The sequence below is a fragment of the Lissotriton vulgaris genome, chromosome 6 (assembly GCF_964263255.1).
Source record: "Lissotriton vulgaris chromosome 6, aLisVul1.2, whole genome shotgun sequence".
Classification (NCBI taxonomy): domain Eukaryota; kingdom Metazoa; phylum Chordata; class Amphibia; order Caudata; family Salamandridae; genus Lissotriton; species Lissotriton vulgaris.
In genome coordinates, this window is record NC_141694.1 from 286859126 (window position 1) to 286878903 (window position 19778).

General features: G+C 44.6%; 1 protein-coding gene across 1 annotated transcript in view; it reads right to left on the reverse strand.

Moving 5' to 3' along the window:
• DDX1 (DEAD-box helicase 1) overlaps positions 1–19778 on the reverse strand; it is a 344760-nt gene that overhangs the window by 14622 nt on the left and 310360 nt on the right. The window contains exons 21-25 of the mRNA XM_086926316.1: positions 19386–19458; positions 19160–19232; positions 19029–19071; positions 15475–15570; positions 11050–11170 (exon numbers count right to left, since the gene is read on the reverse strand). Of these exons, the coding sequence (XP_086782442.1) occupies positions 11050–11170; positions 15475–15570; positions 19029–19071; positions 19160–19232; positions 19386–19458 (406 nt within the window). The remainder of the gene's footprint in view (positions 1–11049; positions 11171–15474; positions 15571–19028; positions 19072–19159; positions 19233–19385; positions 19459–19778) is intronic.

Consider the following 19778-nt stretch of genomic DNA (forward strand, 5'->3'; position numbering starts at 1 on the left):
TCATCAACATCATCGTGGACCTCACCATCTTCCCATTCGGGAGCGACATCATCATCATCATCAACCAGGTACACAGTAGTGTGGATCTTCACTGATGTCTGGACCTGTGGTGAAGGCGTTGTTGGCAAAGGTGGCGGAACAGGGACAGGAGCAGTCGCAGGCACATGAGGCATAGGCGTACCCTGCTGAGAAGGCGGGAAACGCCGGTTGTAGTCATCCAACATATGTTGGAGATTTGAGATGAGCGACAATGGCAATGTCGCAGTAGGAACTTGTATAGAGCGTTCTTCTGCTTGAGAATACTGGTTGTCGTCCTCATAATCATCGTCACCGTAATCTTGGCACTTAATAACAAAATCCGACGAACAGCTTGCCACTCTGAAAGAATCACCCACATCATGATTAGAGTCAGAATCCGGCTTAGAGCCCGTGGCGAACATGGGCGAGGGAGGCTGTGGATCCCGAAGAGATGGTTGGTCAACCGGCCGTTGACGATGAAGGTGCAAGGGGTCGGCGGTGGAAGAGCCAGACCCAGTGGAAGACAAAGGCACCAAAGGTAAAGAGGCAAACGATGAAGGAACCACCGTCGACGGGGCTGATGACGACGTTGGTAGAGGTGTCGACGAAGTTGTTGCAGAAAAATCCGCCGTCGACGGAGCAGCGGTCGACGGAACCATTGTAGACGGTAAGGTCATCGACGATGATGAAACCAACGCCGACGGAGTTGATGTCGACGGAGCCCTCGTCGACGGGACCGGTCCCGTCGACGAAGACTTCTTGTGAGCTTTCGTCGACGATTATTTTGCTGACAATGAAGTAGATTTCTTAGTCGACGATAAAGCAATAGGTATCGTCGACGAAACAGTTTTGAAGCAGAGTGATACCTTAGCCGTCGACGATCCGGAGGCTGATGTCGTCCCTGTCGCCGTCGACGATCCGAAGACGGCTGATCTCGTCATCGGGACGATCGCCGATGCTCCCGTCAACGACGAAACACGTTTCGAAGCAGAGACATGATGGGAGGCAGCAGAAGATGCCTGAGAGCCAGGTCTCGTGGGCATAGCGGTAGTAGGAGGTGGTGAAGACACCACAGGAGCCACAGGCATGGAAAGTTTTTTCCTTTTCAGAAAAGGTGAAGGCATATTCTGCACACTACTACGCTTGGAGGCAGCATGAGAAGGTCCAGACTGCAAACTTTCTGCATCTGACAAAGCTGAATCCTTATCCTTAAGACGCTGGAGCCAAATGAGGAGACGGCCTTCTCTGTCCTTAAGGCTTTTTGTAGAGAAAGGCCTGCAATATTTACAGCTACCAACTTAATGGTCGGGATAAAGGCAATAAATGCACTTTTTGTGGGGGTCTTCAGAGTAAAGACGCAGTTTCCCACAAGAAGAACAAGGTCTAAATAAAGACTTCTTACTTGACATGCTGAGAAGACTGGAAAAACTTGAATAGAGAAAACTGAGCAGAGCTCAGGGAGCCTCCCTTCACACGTCGTGTGGTAGAAAATCTGAGGGTCTGAGCTCTGAGGATATGTTCTGGAAGGGCTCTGGCTCCTGATTGGCTGTAGTTTGGACTAACATAATGACAGGAATATGTTACAAGTGTTTTTTCTCTCTATCATGTATTCCTATGTAGGAATTGTTTTTTGAGCCTTTATTATGTATTTACTACCACTATTTCATGTGTTATGTATTACATACGTATGTTATTGGTATGTTATTGCTATTTTATTTACAGTGGGACTCCCACTTCGACGACGGGGAATATTCAAGCATGTGAATCTATGAAAGACCCTAATACTGGAGAACTGAAGTGCCCTTTGAAGATGGGAACGGAGGGTCCTCAGCAACCCAGGTGTTATCCTCCTCACTTGCTGCATAATCTGCAGTTCCCCTACTGGCCGGGGTGTGTCAAGGAGGCACCCTGGGGCATGTCCTAGCACGTCCCCTCCGGGAGCGATTAAGTCATCCCCGGGTTCGGGCTGGGTGCAGGACGTAGCGTCGACAGCCGGTCCCTTGTTGGTGGAGGGCAGAGAGCGTCCCTGCATCGGTCTCTCCTCCATCAGCCATTGCCAAGCCTCCTCAGGTGTGTCAAAAAAGATTGATTTATTAAGAAAAATGACTTTTAGTCTGGATGGAAATAGCAGATGATGCAGAAAGCCCTTGTTCCTCAGCTTTTGCTTGGAGTCTAGAAAGGATCAGTAAATGTTGCTGGACTTCCATGGTGTAGTCAGGGAATAGTAGGACTTTGGTGGCGCTATATTGGAGGTCTGGTCAGGCACGTGCCTCGCCAAGGACTGCATCCCGATCCCAGAGGTTGAGGATACAGATGATGATAGCCTGTAAGGTTGCATCAGGGGATGTGGGGGGGTGGGGGGGGGGGGGGGGGGGGGTGGGATAGGGGACTTTGGGCCAGAGAGCGATACACCCTTTCAACCGCAAACCAGGGGTAAAGGCGCCCCTCAGGCATTCAGAATTTGAGCCATGCTTCTATGAGGTCTGCCATTTGCTGTGGGCTGAACTCAGGAACACCGATGATGCGGACATTGTTGTTCCATGAGCAGTTTTTCGCACATGGGTGGAGTTCTGATGTAGAGATCTGGGTCTTTAGGGTTGAGACATAGTCTTCGACTGTGGAGATCCGTGACTCCGTCTCGGTGATCCTGACAATGGCGCTTTGGAGGTCTTGACAAAGTAACACTAAGTCCATTTTCACATCATGGACCCTGGTCTTCCACTGCTGTCTGGGAGGTCTGGAGCACTTGCAAAATGACGAGAGGTCATTGGTTGGGGCCCCAGGTTTGTCGGTTTCCAGGGGGCTGGAGGCGAACCGATGGAGCGATGTGAGGCCTTATCCTTCCCCATAGTAGGATTGCAGCAGGGATCCCGTGGGGGACAGCCCGGAGGCGGACTCTTGAGGGCACAGTACTGTGGTCCCGGGAGAGGGATTAGCGCCAAGGGATACCTCAAGAAATATGTGGAGCCTCTTTATCCCAGAGCGGCAGGTCAGCACCACTTCCTCTCATGCGAATCGGGGGGAAGGGTGGCGGAGATAGCAGGGCCCCCCCCCCTTCCTGTGGTCTTCCACTGAGCCATGCAGCGAATCGGTCCCGTTGGTGCTACATGGTCACTTGGTCCCGACAGAGGGCTGCTAGTAGTCCACCAAAAGGGTCTCAGCTGCTCCCTCGGAGCTCCAGGACACCTGGCGTTGGGCCCCTGACCAGGAGTTAGATCGGGCCTGGGCCTGCCAGGTCAAGAGACAAACTTGTGCCTTTCTCCCACATGCGGCCCAGTTTCTCCAGAACCCCCCCGCTCCATCACACCCCAACGCGGCTGATTGCCGCCAAAGCCGCTCCCGTAGAGGGGTCTATGCAGTGGGGGCCACTGCACCAGTTTGTGCAGCGAAGGCTTCGTAATTTGTGAGGTGGGGGACCTCAGACTCACCAAAGGATCTCTGCAGCTGCAGTCTCACCATTCCGGGGTGTCACTGGCTGAGCACGCGGTAGGGCGACTCTTTGCCTCTGTGCCTCACACACACATGCACCAGAATCTCATCAGCTTTTGGTCACACCCTGTAAGGGCCAACACAGCAGTTCTCCACAGTGCCTAGAGTGTCACTCCAGAGGGGGCTAATCTGCACCAATCGGTGCAATGTGGCTGCCACCTGCTGCGACCGGGTGTTTCCCCAGCTTGACGGGGAGGGGGGGGGGGGGGGTCTTGTCGCGTCACTGCCCGGAGCAGGTCCATAGCCTCAATGCGTGCACCTCTGCATCTGGCAGGATCAGGCTGCTGTCACCTTACCCCACCTCCAAGTGCAGCACCGGTCTTGTGGTCCTGCAGGAGCCGGGAGCACTGTCCTACTGGGCCTCCTGGGAGGGCCACCGCAGGCCGCGGTGATGAATCAAGGCTGCGTGGAGGTGTAGGGCTTTGTCTGGGAAGGCGCTGTACCAGGCTTAGCGGATGCATCAAGTTTCTGCAGTAGAGGTCTTCAGGAGTGCAGCAAGAGTCAGGGAAGCACCGTCCATCCACACCTCTCCAGGATACCGTGGGTCAAGCATCCAGGCGCCAACAATCCACTCACCCCGGGTAAGGTTCCCTGCTGCATCGTGTGCCGAACCTCCAGCCTCACGAGTAATGAGGTGACAACTTCCCAGCAAGCCACCAGGGCTTCCTCCCGGGTTGGAAACAGAGGCAGCTGGTGCTGCAGATGAAGATTGTTTAAGGCTGGTTTGTGCCTGAGCTCGCGCTTCAAGAGACCGACATAATGGCCGCCTTGGCCACGTCCCGCCCTCTGTTTTTAAAGCATCATGTAATACAAAGGGCTTAAACACTGGATAGATTTTACGGTATCCTAGAAAATCATATTTATACTGCATGTGAAATGCCATCCACAGAGATATTCAATGACACTTTAAGTAACATTTCTGTGGTATTTGGTCCGTAGGCGTTGTAGGAAGGTAGATATCCGACTATGGTTGCCCCCAACTTTTTGCCTAGTGTTTTACTGGTTTTCGACATCGTTGGCCTGGGATCCTGCTATCCAGGACCCCAGGCTTCCTGCTCTCTCTCTGTTAAAATGGACTCCATGTACCTTAGGTACATATCTATTTGGTATTGGGTCACTAGTGTAAGTGCTTGTACAGTGTACCCTAGGTACCCAGGGCATAAGTGTACCCAAGGTCTACCAGGGGCTGCAGCATGTATTATGCCACCCCTGGCTGGCCATCCAAAACTGACACAACTGGCTGATCAATCAGCTGGGGCAAGGTGGTGTAATCACCCTTTGCTTTAGATATAGTATACCTATATCTAACCCTAAAATGGACACATACTCCTACAAGTCACTCGTATGGCAGGCCTTAACAATCCTGGAGGCAGAGTGCTTAGAACTATGTGAGATGGTGCTCTGGCATGAGCTGAGCCGGTCTGCAGCTTTCGGAACTAAGTCCTTTAGCTGTTTCCATGATAACACTATACCATATACTCTTAAGTGCATTATAATCTTCACGGTTATTGCTAACTTTGGCATAGCATTATCAAAACATGTCGAGTAAGGTGTCATACGAATTGGAAAACTACCCCCTCGCCAGTTCTGGGGACGGGGGTAGCATTCCACCCTTTTAGAGGGACACGACATGTTTGTAACTGTGAACCCCGGTTAAAGTTAACTCAAGCCTCAGTATCACAAAATGGATGCTGCCACCACAGACACGAGTCTGACCTCCTGCTGCTGGGAGTCCTTTCAGCGAGGGAGGCCTGGACACAGGGTTTCCTGCCTTGGGAGGTGCTAGCACCACCCCAGATAGGATTTTGTGTATTGAGGTAGGCCAGGCTGAAAGGAATGAGACATGCCTGGGGCACACAAGGTGTCCCTGTGCATACCCCGGTTCAAACCAGTTGCTGGCGCACTCCAGCCCTAGCTCTGGCGCGAAACCTGACAAAGAATAGGGGGTGTAACCACCCCCCTTCCTGATCCCACCCAAAGGAGGGACCTAGTCGCAGTACAGCCCCCTTTAGGAGAATAAAGGTAGGAGCTGGTTCCATTCCAAATTAGATTAATCCAGATTTGAAACTCTACAAGAAGAAACTCTGGACTTCGACGTTCTGCTCCTAAGAAGACTGAAGAAATCTCCCTTGTGGCCAAGGAGTGACCACCCTGAACAAGCAGGCACCATCAAGCGTTCTAGCGGTTCACTTTGTCGTCTTTCCAGCCGGAACCAGACTTCAGAGCCCGACGAGACCCGGACTTCCAGACCCCTCCGACCCATACCTACATCTGCAGCACAGCTGAGATCCGTGGGTGCAACGAGACACGTGGGACCGGCCATCTTGAAGAAACTGCACTTTGCTTCCAGCACGACTTCAGAGGCATCCTCGAGTAAGTGCTTTGGGGATTGAGAAGCCCCAGCCCCGAGCAGCTCCTGCACAGAATATCAGCCCTCCAGCATCCACGAGATCTGCGTGGGGCCCTTTTGCTTGATTGCTGTTCGACACGTTGTCTGGTCACTTGCCGGCTGGCTAGTGACCTCCTAGACGACAATCCACGACATCTACACCGCTGGTCTGGTTGCTCCAGACTGGCCCTTGCTTCCCTGCAAAGGAGAAGCACCCTGGACCCTCCTGGTCCGCACCAGACGCCTTTTCCACTCACCGCGTGGGTTGCCTTTGCCAAGGCCTGTTGACGCCGAATCCGGAACCAACACCGCCGACAGCGAGAGCCTGCGTGGGACAGCTCGTGCCTCCATCCTGGTCGTCGAAGACACCTCTTGGTCCACGTGGCTGCAGAGTAAAGCGTCCACTCTTCACCTGATCGCGACGACATCATCTGGTTCCTTCCTGGTTCCACTCCAGTCACTGGCTAGTGACTGTGAACATTGTCCCCTCTGCTTTCAGGTCTTCATCTTCCTCGATCCACCCTTGGATCGCTCCGGACATCATCTTCCTGGTCGCCTGCAGCATCTATCTTCAAGGCTCCATAGACTTCAACACGGAAACCCGACACACTTTGGCACCTATGCACCCGCAGCCCGTGGGTGAGGTAACAAGAGCATTTCGGTGCTCAAGGGTAGATTGACTCTCCTAGTGTCCAGTTGTTTTAGTCCTAACTAGTCGGAACTGTCTATTACTTACCTTTTTGTAAATTGTAGCGTCTATTGACTTTGTTACGCATCTTGCGTGTGAGTTCACACTCTGCACACGCGTCCCGTGGGCCTCCTGCCCCTTACCTAAGGTTAGGGTAGTGTAGTCCCAGTGAACCTACAGCCTCTGGATAGCTCCATTCCTTCTATCGACTTTCTCAACCCACTTACTTAGTATATGGTTTGACGTGCCCTAGACATTGTAATTTGTGCAACTTAACGTATTTTTCTTAAGAGTCTTGTCATGTGCTTAGCCCTCTGATCTCATAAAGAGTTCAGAGGTGTTTTGTTAGTAATAAATATCTTGTTTATTTTCATAACAAACTGTGTGGTGTCCTTTCACTTGGTATTCAAGTGGTTATATGTGGTAAAACAGCTGGCTTCACATGCCAAAAGAGTTTAGCCTAAGACTGCTTTGTCCACGCTACCATTAGGATAGCTGGTCTATAAGGTTGACGTACAACCAATCACCATAAGGGTTGTTTGGACTGATACAAGGTGATCACTAGAATTAGTGAGCATCATATATCAGGCCAACTTCTCACATGCGTCATTGAGAAAAATAACAACTGCAGTTCATTTAGAAGCCGTTTTACAGAACCGATATGCAAGTCTTGGAGTCCAAAACGATTCATCAGCATCGCTCGACACCTAATAACCTGCATTTTCTTGTGCCCAGTTCAACCAAACCTGATGGTAGACTTAAAACATCTGCAGGTCTTCTAAGGGATTTTTTTTGTCAATGTTGTAAGAAATCGGGTTGTCACAGGTATGCACCCTGTCCAAGCAGGAACCACAATCCTAGTCAGGTAAATGAGGTACACACTAAAAGGTAACCTGTGCTCATCTTCTAGCAGCTTGGCACAGAGCAGTCAGGCTAATATAAAGAAACAATGTGTAAAGTATTTGTGCACACACACAGTGAAAATAGCACAAAAAGACTGCACACCAATTTAGAAAAAAAGGAATTATATTCTGAACAAAACAAGACCAAAACGACAAAAATCCCAGAAAATAAGTCATGGTATGAATTTTTAAGCAATAAGCGAAAAATAGCACTTATAAGCAAATAGCATTTTGGGGTTACTGTAGGTCACGCTGGACTGTGACAAAGTCCAGAGTTCAAGCCACCCGTGATGGAGGACACACGCAGGGCACCGATAAGCAAAGTACCTTAATCCATGTCACGGAACTAAATGCAGTATCGTCGAGACGTTGTGTTTTGTTGACGAAACGCTGAGTCCAGAACGCAAGGGCGATGCGCCGGATTAATCCACGCTAGAGACAAGAAAGCAGATAGCAAAAAAGCTGTCCCTCCAATAGCACAGCAATTCTTCTTCGTGGCAGAATATCCTTAGTTCCAGCAGTATTCTCACATTATAGATACAGAGCACATGCACTTTGCACTGGTCAGCAGTAAAAAAGTGCACAACTAGCAAAACATTAGTTCAGCAAAAGAGTGAAAAACAGGTCAAAAGGCCAAAGGTTAAGGGAAACCACGCCAAGAATGCCAGGTCTAACAAATGTCATTATGAATCAACCTGGCCACATCTGTGATTGACACCAGAACTTAAAAATGTAAGTAAATAAGATGTCATTCCAAGCGGGATCAACCTCAAAATGTGGAATTTAGGGGACCATACAAATGTTAAAACGTACCTTTTGCTGTCCCTGCCTCCTTCGCCTGCTCAGTGCTTCTCTCCCAGCAGTCACTGGGAAAGCACAGGCTCCTCACCCAATCCAGATGCTGCTCTCATGCTATGAGAGCAGCACCAGGAGTGGTCTGAGCGGCTTGTCTGCCACTAAGACAGTGCACGGGTGCCTGCTGCTTTTCTCCCACCTGGCTGTGCAACACAGCTGGGTTGGCGAAATAGAAGTGTGCATGTCTGATGGGCGGCCTAAGATGGCCGGCCAAACCGACATGTACACTTCTAAGTGCCCACCACTCGTCCCTGTCACGGCCCTTTTTCTCCACACCCTACACGCATGCCTAAGCCAAAGACAGCCAGTCCCAGAAAAATAAAATTATATTGTTTTATTCTTTCTTTTTCTGTGACTGATGAGTGGAGTGATGCTCCTCTGCCATTACGGAGGACACACCCCTGCTCATTTGCTTTAATGCCTCTCAATGTAGCAGGTACATTTAATGCATGCATAATCAAATTCACAATCCCTGGATTAAAACCAGAGTTTTTCAGCAGTATCTAACTTCCTGAAATGGTTAAGACTCCTGATGAGGTAGTGAAGAAGAGATGTGAAACATGCCATCAACTCCATTTAATGTGTCTTCATATGATATTATTCAGCAATGAGTCTGGTCCCAAGGGAAAACATTTCAGGGATCTTAGAGAAAATAAATATTGTTGCACTCAAAGGCCCCATACAAAACTGTTGATGGAAGAAGGCATTTATAAGCATCTTTATCACTTGCGTTTTGCTTATTAGATGCTCTTTCCATGTCGAATTCTTAACAACTCATTTTAACATACTAGGAACAGACGTTGAATCCCCAACTGGTGAGAGAAACAGTGTCAAGGTACAAGATGCAAAGACCTAGACCATGGTTCAGAGTCAAACTTCGAAACCATTCTAATACATTCATAGGGAACGAATCCTTTAACATAAATAACAGTAAAAACAGTGTTGAATATTTTCAGTGATGCTGGGCTTAATGTCAAAGTTCACCAACATAATGAAGCCATTAAATGCAACTACAAGGGTGAAAGGTCAGCTAAAGAGTGCTTAACATCCCTAACATAGAACACACTTCTGAAAATAATAGGAAAGGTTTTAGAAGGGGCAGCCATTAAGATTGTCCATAGTAGGAGTGCACTCCTGCCCTTTTATCAAGCTGAATCCTGGCAATAGAAAGAGAAAACATTCTGAATGCCACTCACCAACCCGCATAGTGCACAGACTGCTTTCCTACCATTTTAACAAGCTTTCATAGCATACAAACACTAGTTCAACGTTTAAAAACCCCAAAAGGAATTGAGTGAAGCCAAAAAATTAGCTTGCAACACTAAGAAATCTGGTCTAAAAAAGAAAGGCCTCACGTTGTATTGTTCTCTCATAATTGTATAGAGCTTCATAACCTGGACAAGGATGCAAAGCTCTCATATTTGTATCCGTTACCTGGGCGCCCTTTAAGGAGTGAATGTTTAGACGGCTGTTGGATGTAAATTGTCGTACAAGCGAAATGTTGGGGGAAATTCATAAGGTTAAGTGTGCATTGCAGCATGGAAATAGGTACTCTTGTATAGTGTGAGGGTGGAAATAGCCAAATAACACCTATTTTTTAATTTTTTTAGAAAGATTAAAAGTTGTATCCTGAATATATGATGATGGAAAGAGCATGTGTTTTGATACTATACTGAATTGACTACAGTCCTCAATCGGCCTGATTGAAGCAGGCACTGAATCCTAAAGTATGGATGACTGGACGACCTAAGACTTTCCACCAGATTGTGCCTTTTTGAATGGAGGCTACAGGAAGGACAGGACAAGCTTGTATAGTGGTCAAGTTTGATGGAACTCATGGATCTTTGTCGAAGGAAAAATTGTAAATTGTAGCAAATTGCTTACTGAGCCATTGCTTAAATGTAATCTATCAAGCAGCTAGGAATCAGTTTAGCGAAATCTGAACAGGAATGGCACACATGCTCATTGTAAGGGTGAGCCGCTTTCTGACGGCACAATTTTGGATTCACTGTAGCTTTCCAAGTGGTAATGGGGTATTTAAAGTGATAATCCATTGGTGTGGTCGAGATAAGATAGTATAATTGATATGGTGGCATGCACCTTCGGCTCAAACTCAAAGAATGAAAGAAATTGCCAAAACCACACCATCATGTAGAGTAAAGTATACAAAAAAGTGATGGATGTAATGATTCAATCAATCTCAGGCACTAGTAATTACTTGGCTGCATTCCAATCCATTGTGATTTTGCACACCATGCCCCCTCAGTTTGAACCCAGCCATATGCAACTCAGTCTTGAACCTGTTCCAATAAGAACAGACCAACACAAACTACCAGGCACAGTCCTCCCTGAATCAAAACACAAGAAACTGAAGAAAATTTTTGCCCTTATTAGGGCTCATCTGTCGGGTATAGCTTGGTTCCAACGCCACGGTGCGCACAGGGATCCTGGGCAGAATTGTCAGACTACTGAAATATATTTTAAAAAAGTGATGGATGGAATGCTTGAATTAATCTCAGCCTGAACAAATGCTGAGTAATTCAGTCTATGACTTACTGAAAATCCCAGGAGAGAAAACAATGGTGCATGCGTCTGTAGAAAGATTTATTCTTACCAGGTTGGAAGAATTCCAATAGCAAATCACTGGCCAGTACCACAATGTTGAAGTATCAATACATGCATCCCAGGATATAACCGCTTTTACTCACCGCCAGCAGCTCTTTTTTTCCCATAAACAACCTTGCCATCAAAGTCATCAACAGGCACTTTTAGATCTGGTTCCACCTGGGTTATTGTGCATGTTAAGTGTTCTTCGACCTCAGAGAGCAGCTATGAGCAAAACAAAGCATAAAAAGTTGAAAATATATTAACTGAAAAAAATCTAAAAGGATGGCACTGACAAAATATGAACTGCAATTAGCCTTATATATTTCTTATTTATAAAGGAGCACCATAAGAAAATCAAAAAAGCGTACTATTCAGACTTTTACTCCATTTCACTCATTCATTGAATATCTAGAAATGTAGTTTCACTAAAATGTACATGATCAAAAAATAAACTGGTTCTAGTGTGTTAATAAGCGAGAGACTCTAAATTTACTTGGTCTCATAAACATCTTTATCACAGACTCTTTTCTTACTACACAGTCAAAATATTGTGGTGCAAAACTGAACCTGAATAAATTCCTAAATTTATACATAGTGCCACAGAGATCCAGAAGAGATGCCTGCAGCAGCTAGCAGAAACGAGTTATGTAAAGCTATGTTTCACTCACAGGTTGCAACCCTTATGTTTGTATGTATTTTCTCTCTCTGATAAGAGTATTTTAGAAAACATTGCCTAAAGGTAACTTAAAGCAAAAGATGGTGAATAAATAGCTCCATGAAGAAGAGAGTATCCACTAGGTCATGTTTGGGCTGATAGTCACGTTATAATTTGAACAATGGACACTGGATTTTGAGCTCCACAAGCCAGATTTACCCTTACGTGCAGCAATGACATTCCTTAGAAACATATAGGAGCTGCTTAGATCCTGTCCCAGAATTTAACTTGCTGGAGCCCAAGCTCACTAAGGAGGAAACCAGGAGGAAGCAGTCTCCTGTCTGTATTGAACACTGGTAGTTAATGTTCCTGATGCCAAGGTGAAACAAAGAAAAATGGGATACAGACCTGAGGGGAACTGGACGAAGAGGCTTTGGTAAAGGCTGAGATGCCAGCTAGACAGATGGTGATCCAGGCCCAGTTAAGACTCACCATAGATGTACGTACTACAATAGGGTCCATTATTTTCCGGACAGATTGGAGAAGATGAGGCAAGGTGGGGACCCAAATTGCCTTCGTCTCAAATTGCATACAACAAAGTACCTTTAGTCAACCTGTATCTGTCCAGTCATCTAACAATATTGGGCCAAAATCTTTGAAACATTGGAGGAAGTAGTGGGTTTGCCTATAGAGAGAGAGATCACAAGAGGTCAACTTTGGGGGTGTTCAGGAGTGGGATGGTCACCGGGGGCAGCAATCGGTGATAACTATTGGGTGCCTGATCGACAAGAGGGACCTAGCCAGCCGACCTAGCCAGCCACTGGAGTTATCAAGGAGCCCCCTCCTTTTCTATATTGCTTAGAGGGACTGATTAGTGCTCCACCACAGAAAAGCCTATGCACCAGGCTAGGGGTTGCCACTAGACAATTACCAAGATTTGGGGAACCTGGTGGGATCACTTCAACATCAGAAGACCAGGCACACCTGGGACGAACTAGGCCCAGCGGAAAGTGTTTTAGGGGCTGCCGGCTTACAGAGTATTATTCTACTGGCCTTTGTGCAGCTCGGAAAAAAAACTGAAGGATGCGATCTGTATTTACTGTAATGAACTAAGTAGCATGATTGATGTTGTGGCCTAAATTATGAAATGTCAAAAAGTCAAAACAGTTGGGAAAGAAAAGAAAAAAAAGAGTTCAGTAGTGGAAAAAAGCCTTTTGATCAAACATCTTGTCAGGGTCGAGACCAAAATTCCAGTTCCAACATTCTTTTCCTAGCTAGCTGCACCAAACTCTGTCTTTGTACTCTCCTCTTGCCAGTTTTATGGAAAGATAGTCCAAAGCTAATAGCAGGCACTACACAAAGTCTTGGACCACCATCTCCCCACAGATCAGCTTCTGTTTCCATACATTAGCCTCTAACATCAGAGACTGAAGGTGGAGCATGAGTAACACTTTTCAGTCCTTCCGTAATAAGTCAAAATTCTTCTGCACAGGCGGTCTATTCTTATCTGTTCAAACAGCATTTTAGATTAAAGTTGGTGGGCACAGCATTCAATAGGACTGACTCATCAATAACCAAAACAGACTGCATTCCCTAAATCTTTAATAAGAAAATCCATGTACAATTGCCACCTTTATTTTTCAGTAGATTGATACAGTTCTTGATAACATGGCAAAATCCATCCTACAAAGCCATGTTTACCCTATTTCCAAAATGGCAGTGGGATACATTGGCTGAGATTCCCACTTCTGCCTGCCTAGTTTCAGTCCAAGCCCAACTGATTCGGTCATCTCCATTATCAAAGTAAAGCGTATCCCCACTAAACACCGGTCATCTTCACATTAGAGAAGAGTTCCAAGACGTCTATATGACTCTCCCATATACTAGGGTCAAAAAGAATCATAGGTGTTCTTTCTTCGCATCCAGATGCTACAACTGAATACAGGACGCCAGTCAAGCTTACCTCACCACCGCCTCAACTTCTACCAACTCACCAGACACTTTCGACCGGCGTCCCAGGCACAAGCACACCTCCCTTGCATCAAGTAGACCAAAGTGTTCTACCTCTCAGCCAAGACCTGGAACAACCTCCCGAAACACCTTAGAACCTCCTCCTCCCTCATGGACTTCTGAAGCTAACTCAAGACATAGCTCTTCCAGACGATACTGGCACAACCTCCTCCTCCTCCTCCTCCCCCACCTCCTCCTCTTCCTCTCCCTCCCTCCCTCTCCCTCCCCCCCCTCCTCCTCCTTCCCCCTCAGGCCTGCCCTACTTAGCACCTGGATACCCTCACATGTGATTAGCCGAGCTCTACAAATTAACATACCGTGTGAGGGCGTCTGGTACTGTTAAGTGTCAAACCTCTTTACCTTTCAGAACAAGAAGCAGTGACAACCGCCTGTCCTTTCTCAAACTATGCCTTTTATTCGTAACCTGCTGCACTTCTTTGAGGTCATCAACTGCAAGGGGGCTCAGGCATGGACTTCAATTCACCAAAATGCCTGGGGTAGCAGTAGTGACTTTGCACACCATTTGACCTTTACTTTGACTTACACAAATGCTTACACAAACACATTCACACACTCTTGGGCACAAACACAAGCTCACCAGTAAGCATGCATACAGGATATATATTTAAAAGCATTGTTTACTTACCTTAGCTTCCAGATTAGATCATAATCCCTTTAATGTACTCCATTTTTATTACACTAATAGTGAATAATATTACTCACTATTTGTATAACAAACAAATTGACAGAAACCAGGCAAGTGGAGCTCCAACCAGCGTACATTTGGAAGAGGTGCCCCTGTGTTCCAGGCACTGATTTTGCCACCTCTGAGGCTAGGGGTTGCAAAAGCAGTGCCAGGGGTAGCAAGGGACAAGCGAGGGGTTACATCTCCGACCTTTGGCAACCCCTAAATGATGTCAATGGTTCAGATCTGGGATGAGTCTTAACCGCAGAGAGAAGCACATATGTGGGTTATTCATACCCCCTTCTACCTTGTTAGACTGGAATGAAGTGTGAAAAAAGCAATTAAGGCTTAACTGCCATGTGGCAGCCAGGTAGCAGAACCCACCACACAAGTTTCAAACTACCTTCAGAGAGAAAGGTGTCTTTGCCTGCTTTCCAGCCAAAGTTACAGAAAGACTACTTAAGATCACTGCACAAATAAAACTTTTGGAGCCTCTCTTGTAACAGAGACATTATGCCCTTGATACTATTCCTAAATATAAGTGGGCTTAACTTACATATTTTAGATCTTATATCTTAACATTGTGCAGTTGATCCTTGATTTAACATGGCACTTTGACATATGATTTATCTATGTTACATTTAGCAATACATATTTTGAACAAAAGTACAACTCATAGGTTTGGTGTCTCGAATGGAGTGCGGAGAGAGCCTAGTATTTACATACTAGAAGCTTCACCTCATGCTCCATCAGCATATTTGGCTACATTTAACTGCAAAAAAGAACAAGCGTTAGATTTTCTGCCCATCCACAGTTAGCAAAGGCAACTCTCATGAGAGTAAAACAACAAAATCATACTCCTGATGAGAATACAAAATGCTGTGGAAAAACTGCGCAAAACGCATGCTCACAGATCCAAGCATATGCAAATTACACAAAAAAAAAATCATGGAGTTTCTATGAAACATCTGGTGACACATGCAATTATGTGCCCATAGCTGCTAACCAGTACTTCATGCTCTCTGATGAAATGTTATTGTTCTGGAATCAGTCTGCCACCATTGGGATATTACATTGAGTGTCAATAAGACACTTATCACACAAAAGAACAACGGAGTGAAAACTCGACATTAATCTTAAACTAATCCCTAATCTTCAAAGGTCAGAAAATCTTACCTGCATCTCATTATACCAAATAGTGCATCCTCCATCGTCCTTCAGCCTTGTATTGTAGCAACCCTTTCCACGGGTATTGCACGTATGGTACCACACCTAGGTATGACGCGGAAAATAAAACAAAATATTAACTTGGTTTAAAACTAGAGTACAATGTGTATAATCCTTTTTAACATTTTGTGCTATACCATCAAGTATCCTATACAGAGAAGAGTTATTAAGGGGTTTATAATGTCCTGGAAGTAACATTGTACTATTTTGGCTCATTTTGAAAATAGAAATGTCACTTTCTTTACGGTTATAAGGTTGAGCAATGATGGAAGTGGTATTTCCAAAGAATGCATATTCTGCAGCAACCCTGGTCTTTAGGCACGAACAGATGCAAACAAAGCTGTACAGTCAAGCTTTAATGTTACACAAAACAGAAGAAAATATTTGAATGACCATATAAGGAATTATTTAGATGGGTTGTGTAGTAGTTTTAAATTCCTCTCACAATGATTTGGTTTAATTTTCCTCTTTGAATCTAATTCAAACCTCCAATTTTTTAACAAATGGTACCAGGACAAATTGCACATTTTCAAAATAGTATGAAAATCATGGATGTACCCATCAGAGTATTACTTTACCTACATTATTTCAAAACCCCTCTCCATCTGCAGAGAGATCTCTCCACACTCTCAATGTTAGGAGGGTTGTGAAGTTCTATCTACAAATGGCAAAATCTTGAAGAAAATCAAAAAACCTTTGTCAACTATGGTCTTCTACGGACAGGATATACCACTTCCAAGCAATCCTTAGCTAGATGGATGGTCTCCTACATAATCCTTTGCTATCAAAAAGTAAACAGAACCCTATCCCGTAAACTTAGGGGTCACTTCACCAGGTGTAAATCAGCTGCTACTGCTTTGCTTAGGAACATCCGAATTGCTGAGTTTTACAAGGCTGCAACTTGGAGATCAGTTCACACCTTTCCGAGACACTAATTTGTTTGCCTAATTTTACTTTTCTCCTTTATTACCTCTAATTGTGAGGAATCTTTGAGGAATAGGCTTGCAAATCTATTCAGTGCTTATGATTATTCATGGAGATCCCCTGAGAGAGAAGGAATAGTTTATTACTTTTAATCCTAGTTCTCCAAGTAACCCTCCCTCTTACCCAAAAGATATGATACATGTATACTACTGATTTTCTCGTCAAAAAGAACTGAGTAAATTGCCACCTACAGAGCATGACGGGACACTAGAGGTCAAAAGGCCCTTAAAAGTGCAGTGTCCTATTTACATTGTTTCAATGTTGCAGCGTATACAGGCTACATTGCTACGTACTATTCCTTAGCTTAATTTAAAATTAAGTAAAAAGCATTTGGGTAGAATGTTTTTTTTAAAATCACTTCATTTTATGTGATTAAAGGTATGACCCTTTTTTTCATTCAGAATTTGAAAGTCATTCTATAAACATCGGCAATACAGCTAGTTTTTAAAGCTACAAAATAGTAGCATGTCAAAATGTCTGTCACACGTTTCCTGGCCTTTCGGAAGTAAGGCGAAGTAGATGTACTTTGAAAGAACTGTTCCGGGATGCCCGCACATGGGCGGGACTATTCAATGCTTACGATTAACAATGGAGATCCCCTGAGAGGGAAATGCCTGATATCACCAGCATATCAGCACATTTTTACCAGAGGCAAATTTCGTATTGCTGAAGGTTCAAAAAAGCTTTCACCAGATTAGAGAAAACACAACACTGGACAGGGGATATGATAAATCAAAATACACAAATATGTCATTTTCTATTTTTCCAGAAGGTCCGTTTCCAAACTCATAAAATCAGAAAAAATGGAAATATATAAAGTATGAAATGTTCTTATAGCCTAGATGTGTATATGGTCAAAGACGCATTCCATGTATGAGCACACCAGTTATCACCTAAAAAACTCAAACCAGTTATACTAGACTGTTCCTTGCGTCTTCGCAGAGATTATGGTGGTGACATGAGCCAAAAGGCTAGTCAATGCACCCTTGCCCCCCAAACAGTAAGTGCTACCCACTGTGGGGCATAGGACTGTAAATATTATCAAGATTGACAGGCATAATCCAAAACCGCCATTGGGAAGACATGCAAAATTGGAACACTATATAGAATTGATTTTTTTTTATTTAAATGATTTGTTCAGTAGAGGCAGATAGAAACATAAAAATAAGAGTCACTACAGGCAAGGAGTAACACTGGATATCTTTATTTTGTAGGAGCAACATCACTGTTGTTCCTTCTCCTTAGGTCAGTAAAAACAACCCATGTCACAAGCTATCTGCATTGAGAGAAGGGATTGCGAGTGATTGAAATACCATAGTCTGCAGTTATGTCTATATACCCCTCAAACCTCCACACAACAGAATAATGTAAATTGCAGACCTTATGGAAACGGTTATGCCATTAAGATGGTGGCAGGCAGAGTATATGTGCTCTGAGCCAAGGCCTATCTTACCATTCCATGCCAACAGACAAACTGCAAATGTTTTCCTTTTTAACACAAACAAATATATATATATATTTCACAGAAAAGTTAAAATGCTGGGAGAAAGGTACAACCTCTGCGTAAATTAAAGAATTGACAGTGGATCAACTGCTTTTGACCATAGAGTGATTTAGCTTTGCTGCCTCAACCCTTTCTCGAGGAAAAGGGCTGTACAAAAGGTTAGCATACACATCGTCCACAATATCAAAGCCCATCTGTGGAGTGCATTTATGAATCTCCAAGTTATCACTCATATTGGCTGAAAAAAAGGTTACAACAGTAGAAGTACAAGCTAACCCACTCCCAAACAGCAATGTGGACCTTTCTGAAGTATTGCCACATTATAGGCTGTAGGTTCAAGGATCTCTACCCATTTTCCATTTCATGTCAGAACAAATAAGAAACACCTTCTCGTTCAAATAGGGTGCACCCTCCAAAAGACCAAAATTTCATGGGGCTATACCAGCTATACTCATTTTGGCCTAGGGGCTACATGCGGCCTCTTCTGACCTTTACATGCGGCTCCCCTGAGCAGCAGCTGCACTGGGTTGCTGTTCACTCGACTCAGCACTAACATTAAAATGATATTAAATATACAGATAAGCCTTCATTTAAAGTTCAATTAAAGCTAAAGAAAGGAAGCAACCAGGTTGTCCGGAACCACCTACCTTTAGAAACACACTTCGTTATCAAAGCCACGTATAAAAATAATAAGTTTCTTCAAAAGTTCAAAAAGTTAATAAAACTGTATTTCATTACCATGCAGAACTATTTCACCTTAGTATATCAGATTATATCAGTGCATTGAGAAGCATTTTTTAAGTGATAGTTTCAAAATGAATTTAGATCATACATTGTTGTATCGGTTGGGTGGAGAGTAGATATATGGCCAATTGTCATGTTTCTACTCTACACTGAAAGAGGTGTAAGCATAGGCATTACTTAATGTAGTATAATTTTTTTAGCTGGGTATAAAAATAACTTCCGCTCATCAATCATTGCAAAGATTCCACACTACACTGATCAAATGACCTACCTTCTCCTTTTCCGTTGCCACGAGGGAAACAGCTAACCCCATTCTAAAAGACAAATCAAAGGTTAATCAATGGTTGACACTTGCAAAAAATTTAATTTACTGTATCTAAACCACAAAACCTCGAAACATACCTTTCAGCTCTACCAACTCGCCCAATGCGATGCACATAGTTTTGTTTTTCATCCGGAAGAGTAACATTTATAACTACATTAAAGAAAAGAATTATGAGATTTCAGAATTATCATTTTGTCTAGCTAGCTACACATCAAGACACGGTCATGCTGCACAAAGCCAAACATTAAAGCTGTATCATTTTCCAGAACACATTTAAATATCCATTGCAGCATATTTGCTTACCATATGGAACACCTCGGATATCAATCCCTCTGGCAGCCACATCGGTGCAGATTAGCATTCGCACGTCCACTTTCTTTAAAGGAAATGGGAAATAATAAATATTTGTTAAATCTAGCAATTCCTCATCCTTTCCCCTTACCAATAACTTTTGTGTAATCACACAATGTTCATTATAACACACTCTTCACAACCACAACTATGCAGGAGTAGGAAGAATATTGAATGCCACTCACTGCTTAGGAGGAAACTCTGAGTGTTGCTATTTTTCAGTGTCTTAGCATTGTATCATGACTTGTTATTTATCCTCCTATCTCCTTCTGGTACTTGTACAGCCTTACTTACTCCTTGTGGCCATGACTGGTTAGGTGAGTTCTGTGTCTGGGTGAAGTACTC